Here is a 9865-nt window from a genome sequence, read left to right on the forward strand (position 1 = left end):
AAGCAGACTTGAACGATCTTTGGGCCATATAGTGGTGTGGAATGTTCTCTGGGAGTAATATCTATGGCTAGTAGTGCCTTGCTCAAGAACCCTAAATTTGTATCCTTATAATTTTAGAAATAAAACATCTTAAATTAATAAATAAATTGCTGGAGCTATGGCGTATATTTTTAGTGTTTTAGACATATTAATTTGAGTTCATTTTTACATTGTATATTTATAGCCTTTGATAGGGACACTTACAATCTTACAATCATGGTATAGATGTGTCTATATGTAGCACCAGCAATCTTGTTCAAAGTACTAGTATAATGTGGTGTGATTGCCTGGGTTGAAAATGAAACCCCAGTATGCAATCTACCCACTATGCAAAGCCAACCACTGAACATGCACACAAACCCACACACGCACACAAACACACTGTGTGTGATCAGGAAATTCAACCCACATAGACTTTCTGGAGAAATTGAGATTGCTTTTAATTATTTGTTTTATTAGTATGTATTTTATAATTGATAAATGACTGAATAAAGATGATTGCAATTTAAATCAGGCAAAATCTTTTAAAAACACATCTACTGAAGACATTATCATTTATTTTCATTATAATGTAAAGCTCTGTGGATTTAAGCATTCTACTATAGAGTTATACTACATTTAGCAGCTTGTGTTAATACATTTCACCAGTGCAGGAGCATATGCATTGCTTAAAGTACTGTGACAAGCATTTTATTTCCAGTGCATGCTACAGTTATAGTATGTCATTTATGGAGAGAAATTAGTCTCAAAATAATTTACAAATGCCTAAATGTTAATCCACAAATTAAACACAAGTCACAAATATGTTTCATTATTCACCGATGAATACATCCCAACCTGTGTCTCATGGTCTGCAGTTAAATTAATAAATACATTATTTTGTTTTTCATAGATATATCATAATTTTATGTGAAAATTAAATATTTATAAAGTCTAGGAATGAAAATGTATTTGTAAATCGTTGAATCTGTATTTGTGAATCAAGTCACTCACGTTTTTCGTGACGTGTATTTGTTCATTTCCTCTCGCGGGTTTTTGGATTTTGAAACTTTCCTTTCGCATTTCACCTGATCCAAATACAAAAGCAGCCTGATCTACAAATGTGGCCAGCAGGCGAACACTGCTGTTTTCCCCAGTGTTTTAGGACTGACCTGTTGCTCTCAGGGCTGCAGTAAAACAACCCCCTGTAGGTGGGACTATGACCCCATTGGACGCCGCAGTAAATGATAGACCGCTAACTCTGGCTGCTGATTGGCTAAATAAAGTGATGACCAATGAAAAGCGCATTTTCTGTTTAGGGGCATTGGGTATCTGCCCCTCCCTCCGGCTGAGGGAGAGCATCTGTCTGAAACAAATGACCCATTTTAACAATCCAGTCTCAAAAATACGGAACACAACGCGTCCCGTATCAGTCCAATACATCTGCAGCTGGACTTTATCGTTGTTAAATTTAGGGCATCTTCAAAAGCGTTCCACGGTGATCACCCGCTCCTAGCTGTCTGTGATATGAAGCTGAATTCAGCGGCTTGGGCGGTTTTTGTTCGAATTTCCACATGAAATGTTGCGCAAAGCCCTCTCTATTTAAGTTGGCCCCACACGTCCTAAAATAACAGTGTCACCTAGCGGTGGCTTGTTCGCCTGCTGGCCACATTTGTAGATCAGGCTGCTTTTGTATTTGAATCGGGTGAAATGCGAAAGAAAAGTCCCAAAATCCTAAAACCCGCGAGAAGAAAATGAACAAATGCACGGCACAGAAAACACGTGAGTGACTCGATTCACAAATACAGATTCAACAGTTTACAAATACATTTTAAATTCAAGACTTCGACTTTACAAATATATGCAACGGGCGGCACGGTGGCGCAGCAGGTAGTGTCGCAGTCACACAGCTCCAGGGACCTGGAAATATATGCAATGTAAATGTAAAAAATCAAAAACATGTATTTGTGAATGTAACTGTATTTGTACAAACTGCAGACCGTGAGACACATTGGGATGTATTCATTTGTGAATACTGAAACATATTTGTGACTTGTGTTTAATTTGTGGATTATCATTTACGCATTTGTAAAGTATTTTGAGACAAATCGCTCTCTGTAGGCATCATACTATATTTCCATACACTCTTTTACTCTTTGCATCAACCTATAGAAACAGTCAACAATTCCTATGAAAGCAGCATTTAGAAGTTATATAAATGTTGCATAATCTGTAGAACAATACAATAAATGCATAGCATGATTTTCTAATGTACATTTTCAAAACACCTAATAAATTGTAAAGCTAAATTTTTATTTAAGCATTTACAGTATCTGTATTGTTATAGTATTTACAGTCTCTTATGAGCAGTTATCGCAATGAGTTGTGAAACTTTGCTTTATCACGTCATATGACGTTATTCGTGAAGCACATATATGCAATCTTATGACGGATATTACAAAACATAACATTTGCCATTGAATGCCTTTTAAATGTATATAAGTTTGATGAATATTTGGTTAATATGAAGTGTTACCAAAGGTTCTCTCCTTAAAGATACTAGAGACACTTTGTTTTTTCGATGCTGATCTTGAAAGATGGTTTAAGAGAACGACCTGCTGCTGCTGGTGCTGAAGGATATGTGGTCCTTTAAGCAGGGAACCTTTTGGACCAGCAGTCTGCGAACATGATTCTGGAATTTCCTCCCCAAAAAAGTATAGAACACTGGACTGATGCAGAAGTAGAGATGGGCAATGTTATGAGTGATGTATTCTGGGTAAGAGAGACTGTAGTCACAGAGGTTGTCCTTGGCCTGCTCCTTCATTAATAATATCACATTGTATGGAGTCCAGCACAGGAAGAAGAGCACCACTATGACAAAGATGAGCTTCACAGTGCGGTGCCTGCCCTTTACTCTGGTCATGACCACCCTGAGGCCAATCCTGATGTAGCAGTAGAGGATGACCACCAAGGGGAAGAGGAAGAACAAAACAAACTGAGGGTAGGTGCTCATGATCTTATTATCTGGGTCGTGATCTTCACAAATCTTACCCAACTCGGGGTCATCTTCCACAGTGAGACTGAAGTAAGGCTCCAGGCTGCCCAGGACACTGACACTCCAGACCACTGCTGTCGTAGTGACGGCGTAGCAGTTGTGCCGTTGCTTGTTGGCCACCACCACATGTACTACAGCCAGGTAGCGGTCAAAAGTCATGAGTGTGAGGAAAAGGACGGAGCTGTAGAAGCCCAGAGTGTTAGTACTACCAACCATCTTGCAGATCACGGTGCCAAATATCCACTCTGAGGTATGGTACACAGCATTAAAAGGGAGGCTGATGGAGAAGATCAGGTTGGAGACCACCAGGTTGATGAGGAATATGTTTGTGACTGTTCTGAGCCTCTCAAACTTATATATGATAAACAGCACCAGGCCATTGCCCAGCAGACTGACAGTGAAGATAAAGTAATAGAATGGAGGCAAAAACGTCTGACCAAATTGATTGATATCCACTATGTTGCATGGGGGCACGGAAGTTCCTGTAAAGTTATAATCATAGTCAGTCTCTGTAGAGTTCTTCATGTCTCAAGCTACCTGTGAAGCAGAGTTTTCATTAACAACCAAAAAAATTATAAAAAAAATAAATAAAATAAAAGGGTGTTATGTTTGTTGTTTTTAGTAAAAAACCAAATGCATTTACCATGACCAAGCCTTCCCAACCAAAGACAGTTAAAGCAAGGATATATCTCAGTAAAATGTTTATGCTTTTTAAAAGGCAAACAACATCTGATCAAAATCTTGGTTAAAATTTGATAACTTGTATATACAGTGTACAAAATAAACAAAGGATTTTTTTCAGTCTATACAGGGACACCTACAACTGCTTTCCCAAACGACTGACACCTGCATAAGCCTTTAAAATCAGCTGACATTAAACCTACATAAACATTTATTTCAACAAACCTCAGATGCAAGTTTAGATGTAATTTCACATCTGCTGGTGTTCAAACAAAAGTTTTAATAAAGGTCTTGATACATAAATGCAAGAAAAGCTTATTTAATTGTCATGCAACTATTAGAATGGCCCCCTTCAGTAAAATATTAATTAATGAAAAGACAAATAATACTTACAGCTAGGCACTTCCGAAAGTCTCTTGTTTTGTGCTGAATAACAGGAGTTACTAAAGGGACAGGTCAGGGTGGAACTTCAGTGGAAGATGTCTACATGAATATGAATATGTGTGTGTGTGTTTGCTGCAAATGCTTGACTCATCCTGTGTATCACTCTTTAGTTCCTTCTTTCACAAGCTTCTGTGTATCTCTACGTATCATGCAAAATCGTTGCATTTCTTTGAATCTTGGTGTTGTTGTAGTACAGGAAGAATTAGAGGAGTAGGTGCAAAGAATGTGGTACATGTACTTACAGGGCTAGATCCAGCGAGGAGGGTACATTATATGTTTTGAATCAGTGAACCTACTTTAATATAACGACCAAAATTCCACAACTGTATGAATGGCTAAATATGTTTTTTTTTTTACTCCCTGGAGTAACATGAAAGAGACATCCATGTTTTTGACTACAGCATAATTAATACTTGTTGGGTTTTTGTAGCACATTGCCTCTAATTCTGGTTCTGTTAGCTTGACCTGCTCTCTCTCTCTCTCTCTCTCTCTCTCTCTCTGTGTGTGTGTGTGTGTGTGTGTGTGTGTGCGCACACAACAGAATTGTAATCATAAATTACATTCAGCAACATATAAGGGGAGCCCAGGACTGAAAAAAATCCAACTCTTACATAGTTTTTCTTTAAATTCAATAATAATAATAATAATAATAATAATAATAATAATAATAATAATAATAATAAAAAAAACTTTTGTAATACTTGAACATGAAATACAAGTTTTGATTATGGTTAATAATTATTTTATAACTCACAAATCATCAGTCATACAAGTAACCATAGGCAACGTAATCATAGGCTTTAATAATCAGGATTTTTATTTAGTTCTGCGCCACAACATGTGAGATAATCAATGTGCCAGCAGTCAACCGAGTACCTGAGCTTGCGCTGTTCTTTCCCATTTTTCAAACCAGCTGCTGCCTTAAAGGTGAAGTTCACGATTGTAATAAAAAAACACTTTATAAAATTCAAAAGATGTTTCCTTACCATTTGCTAGCTCTCCAGTCGGTCTGTGTGCTTGAAATGGGTCTAATGTGTTTACGAAGCCCTAGTGTCTTTAAATGAGTAAATAAACAAATCAGTATGCAAATTGGTCCAGTATGCAAGGCTCTCTCTTTCTCTCTCTCTGCTCATGGCACAGGTGCCTGGAGTTCTTTTAGACAATAGAAACTGCTACAAAATTAAACAGCTCGAGTTACAAATGAATCTCTGTGGTAATTCAAATACTGAACTGGGTTTAAAGTTACATGTGTTAAAGAAGGTGAGCATAGAGACCATCCATCCATCCATTATCTGTAGCCACTTATCCAATTCTAGGGTCGCGGGGGTCCAGAGCCTACCTGGAATCATTGGGCGCAAGGCAGGAATACACCCTTGAGGGGACGCCAGTCCTTCACAGGGCAACACAGACACACACACATTCACTCACACACTCACACCTACGGACACTTTCGAGTCGCCAATCCACCTGCAACGTGTGTTTTTGGACTGTGGGAGGAAACCGGAGCACCCGGAGGAAACCCACGCGGACACGGGGAGAACACCAACTCCTGAGCATAGAGACCCTAACTCCAAAATGAAACAGTTATAAACACTGGGTAAACCCACTGTATTTGACTGAACATCAGGCATCTGCAGTTCTCTTGCTTTTGTATCTTTGGAATAAACAAGATTTTACAAAGTTTGATTTCTCTCATCATCAAGCACTGTGTTTATTCTCACTGTGAGCAGTAGCCTAATACCCAAGAAGAGTTAATTCATTTGGAAATCCAGCTAAGGGCATGGCAGGGGACACGGTGGTGCAGCAGGTAGTGTCACGGTCACACAGCTCCAGAGACCTGAAGGTTGTGGGTTCAAGTCCCGCTCCAGGTGACTGTGAGGAGTTTGGTGTGTTCTCCCCTTGTCCATGTGGGTTCCAAAAACACAAGTTGGTAGCTGGATTTGCAACTTAAGAGTGTCCGTGAGTGTGTGTCACCCTGCAAAGGACTAGCGCTCCCTCCAGGGTGTGTTCCTGCCTTGTGCCCAGTGATTCCAGGTAGGCTCTGTACCCACCGCAACCCTGAACTGAATAAGCGTTTACAGACATTGAATGAAAAATTAAATATGCTGAAAACAATAACAGAAAAGAAAGAGAACAAGGTGAAAATGACTAAAACTCAAAAGAACTTCTCCCCCTGCCTTACTCTTGGGCTCTGCCTTTTGGAGTACACAGAAGGTCATTTTCATTTAAAGGAACATACATTGAAACCTGTCATTCTTAACAGGGCAATTTCATTCATTCATTCATTATCTGTAACCGCTTATCCAGGAATCATTGGGCACAAGGCAGGAATACACCCTGGAGGGGGCACCAGTCCTTCACAGGGCAACACAGACACACACATTCAATCACACACTCACACCTACGGACACCTTTGAGTCACCAATCCACCTACCAATGTGTGTATTTGGACTGTGGGAGGAAACCGGAGCACCCGGAGGAAACAATTTACACTGGGTAAAAGGTGTTGTTTTATCCTTATGGCATTTTGACCAAAGTTTGGATCAAGTGGAGTCAAGGAATCGATTATATCAACACCAGCAGCAGGATTCAAGATTCAAAGTCCACGCCAGAACAGTCAGAGTCATTAATCACAAAGTATAACATAAAAACACAAAGTATAATAATAGTAACAGAATGCAGAGTTATGATGAAAACAGTAAAGAACTTTCATTCAGTTTGTCATTAAGAAGCATGTGAATTTTATGGAGAGTGGGTCATGTTCAGTATTAATTACATTTCGAGTGAAGTAGGTTAATAATTTAAAAAAAGAATGCTACCATTGAAGTGAACTTGCAAAAATCTCAGTGCTTGTCATGTGAATGACAGGATACTACTTGAATTCTTGGAAAACAGAATAGAATAGTTTCTAGTGACTATCTTCATTTGTTAAGTTAATGATAAGTTGTTGGGAAATATTCCACCCAGTGGTTTCGGGTAGGTTCCAGACCCACACCGACACTGAACAGGGTGAAGTGGTTTCAGAAAGTGAATGAATGAATAATAAAAAAATTAAAATGAATGTGCAGAAGTTTAATCTTTAATAAGAGCTGTTTAGCCTCTCTTTACTGACTGTATATATTATCTGAATTCACAGTTTCTCACTGCTCTTCTAATTTACTGTAGCATAGTGTCCTGGAGAAGCAATTGTATCATTACAAATATGTTGGATTAAAAGCCTATATACTTTTGTATTTTACAGACACTGTTATCAAAAAAAAAAAAAAAAGACTTGCAATTCGTATTGATGTTTTACTGAGTGGTGCATATGAAAATATTGGTGTTATTAGGTGAATTGAACATGTATTACCCCAGTATTTTCATTCATTAATTATCTGTAACCACTTATCCAGTTCAAGATCGTGGTGGGTCCGGAGCCTACCCAGAATCACTGGGCGCAAGGCGGGAACACACCCTGGAGGGGGCGCCAGTCCTTCGCAGCTCAGTATGTACTTCTCAATCTTTATTATACAACTCATCATCATCATTTTCTTCTCTGCTTCTCCATTTCAGGGTCGCGGTGTTATTATACAACTATATATCCATATTTGTCATACTGTAATATTTTCTGGGCTAGCACTTACAAAAGTAATCTCACAGGCCTTCATATTTTACCAAACGGATTTGTCAGAATGATCACTTAAGCCAATTCACAATTTCACTCAGAGGAACTTGTATATGAAACTTTTGCCACACAACTCTTTGCAACAACTTGACAAAATTGCAACAATATGAACTCCTTCAAAACACTAATTAAAGTCCATCTCTTGTTGCACCCATCTGTTTTTTTTAATCCATACTACACCACCCATCTCTTTTTGACATGAGTCTTTTCCTCTGTATATCTATTCTTTTTTTCCTGTACATTTTCTCTTCTTCTTCTATTATCATTTTTTAATGTGTATAATTTAAGCTAAAGTGGAAAAGTGCCTAGTACAAGCTCTTTGGTTGTTTTTTGTACTTTCCCTACACCATTTCATTTGATATTTTGTGTTTTCTTTTTTTTCTGTAATCCAATATTTAAGTCTATTGTGTGTGTGCTTAAACTTTTTAACAGAAACCTATATCTTAAACAGACTTTATATCAAAAAGTTTGATGTAACATTTATTTGTTGGGGCCTGTTTCTGTCGTATAGCTTGTTCTTAATGTTTTGACAGGAAAGTAAATTAATGTTTTGTGGTCTCTGACTTTTGTCCACACAGTGTGGTTCTAAGGTGTGAAGAGAAGAGAAAGGGAAGGAGAGTCTGTTAAAAGTCTGCAGATGGTGGCTCAAACCAGCGATCCGGTACACATTGTGCAACCAGTTGGAACATAATTCAGAACAAAATTGTGTTATTTTAGCTGTCCTCCAGTTTTCTGCCTTTTTGATTCTGGTGTTATGCGCATTTTCATCATTTCAACAATTGAAAATACATATAAAAAATAGCATATAAATATAAATACATAAAAATGATCCATTCTCACACACTCAGTAAGGCTGGCGAGTTTGTGTTTAGCACAGTTTAAATAAACAGAGGAAATGTGGTTCCTGGATCTGTTTGACAGTGACACGACTTGTTGCGCCACTGTGCCACTTGCATGTAATATAATATACCGTGTTTTTCGAACTATAAGGCGCACCGGATTATAAGGCGCATTATCAATAAGGGCCTGCTAAGGCGTCTAGGTTCATATATAACGCGCATCAGATTATAAGGCGCAGCGCATTAAATAAAACAAAGCTCAGACCGTAAGTCAAACTTTATTTAACTCTTTCACGAAAACTCTCAACTTGTTCAGTTGTAACTGCAAATCAATACATTTACTTTTTCAGTTCATTCCTCCACCACAAATCCATCAAACTCTTCATCTTCAGTATCAGAGTTTAATAGTTGGGCGATTTCGGCATCAAGCATGCTCGGGTCCCTCTCATCATTATCCGAGTCAGTCTCATTGCTGATGTTTAGCTCTTCAGTGATGATTCCAGACTTCCTGAAAGCTCGGATGACACACAGGGCTCCTGCGCACAGAGCTGTATGTATCACCGCGCTCTGTGAGGATCCTGACTACGGTGGCCGTAATGCTTAAGCCATTTGTGGGTACACATATAAGGTTCATCGGACTATAAGGCGAACTTTTGATTTCTGAGAAAATCATAAGATTATATGTGCGCCTTATAGTCCGAAAAATACGGTACATTTCTAAGTGATGAATTAAATGATGAATGATCTGGTAATTAAGTAGTGGGTAATTATGAAGCATATATTGTTTGCTTTAATATACACATAAAAAACACACTAGTCTGTCACGCCTACATCCCAGGACTCCAATTCCCAGAATGCACCCATCAGTCACATGACTACCCACCGGTCTCCCTCGCCTGAATTCTAATTACACACACCTGTTAGTTTCCCTATTTATACCCCTTTCATTGAACTGTTCCCTGCCGAGTATTGCTTTGGTTCACCCCAACATACAACGTGTTCTTTTGTAATCAGTCTGACGATTTCTTGTTGCTTACTTCCTGCCTGTTTTCCCGGTTTACGTCTCCTGCCTTGTCCCTTTTGGTACTGTTTGTATGCTTCGGTTTTTGAACTCTGCCTGTTTTTGACTACGGTTTTCGCTTCTCCTCTGAGGTACTGTTTGCT

General features: G+C 38.6%; 1 protein-coding gene across 1 annotated transcript; it reads right to left on the reverse strand.

Annotated features, from left to right (window-relative positions):
• Nucleotides 1–1765: 1765 nt before the first annotated feature.
• Nucleotides 1766–4270, reverse strand: ccr12b.2 (chemokine (C-C motif) receptor 12b, tandem duplicate 2). Its single transcript, XM_066683841.1, has 2 exons — nucleotides 4148–4270; nucleotides 1766–3610 (listed from the first exon to the last, which is right to left on the reverse strand). The coding sequence occupies exon 2, from the start codon at nucleotides 3596–3598 to the stop codon at nucleotides 2621–2623; it is 978 nt and encodes a 325-aa protein (XP_066539938.1). The 5' UTR covers nucleotides 3599–3610; nucleotides 4148–4270; the 3' UTR covers nucleotides 1766–2620.
• Nucleotides 4271–9865: the final 5595 nt, after the last annotated feature.

This window comes from Hoplias malabaricus, chromosome 10, assembly GCF_029633855.1.
Source record: "Hoplias malabaricus isolate fHopMal1 chromosome 10, fHopMal1.hap1, whole genome shotgun sequence".
In the NCBI taxonomy this organism is placed as follows: Eukaryota; Metazoa; Chordata; class Actinopteri; order Characiformes; family Erythrinidae; genus Hoplias; species Hoplias malabaricus.

Bases quoted from the DNA above. Each gene is read 5' to 3' on its own strand.
- ccr12b.2 (XM_066683841.1), bottom strand. From the start codon at position 3,598: ATGAAGAACTCTACAGAGACTGACTATGATTATAACTTTACAGGAACT.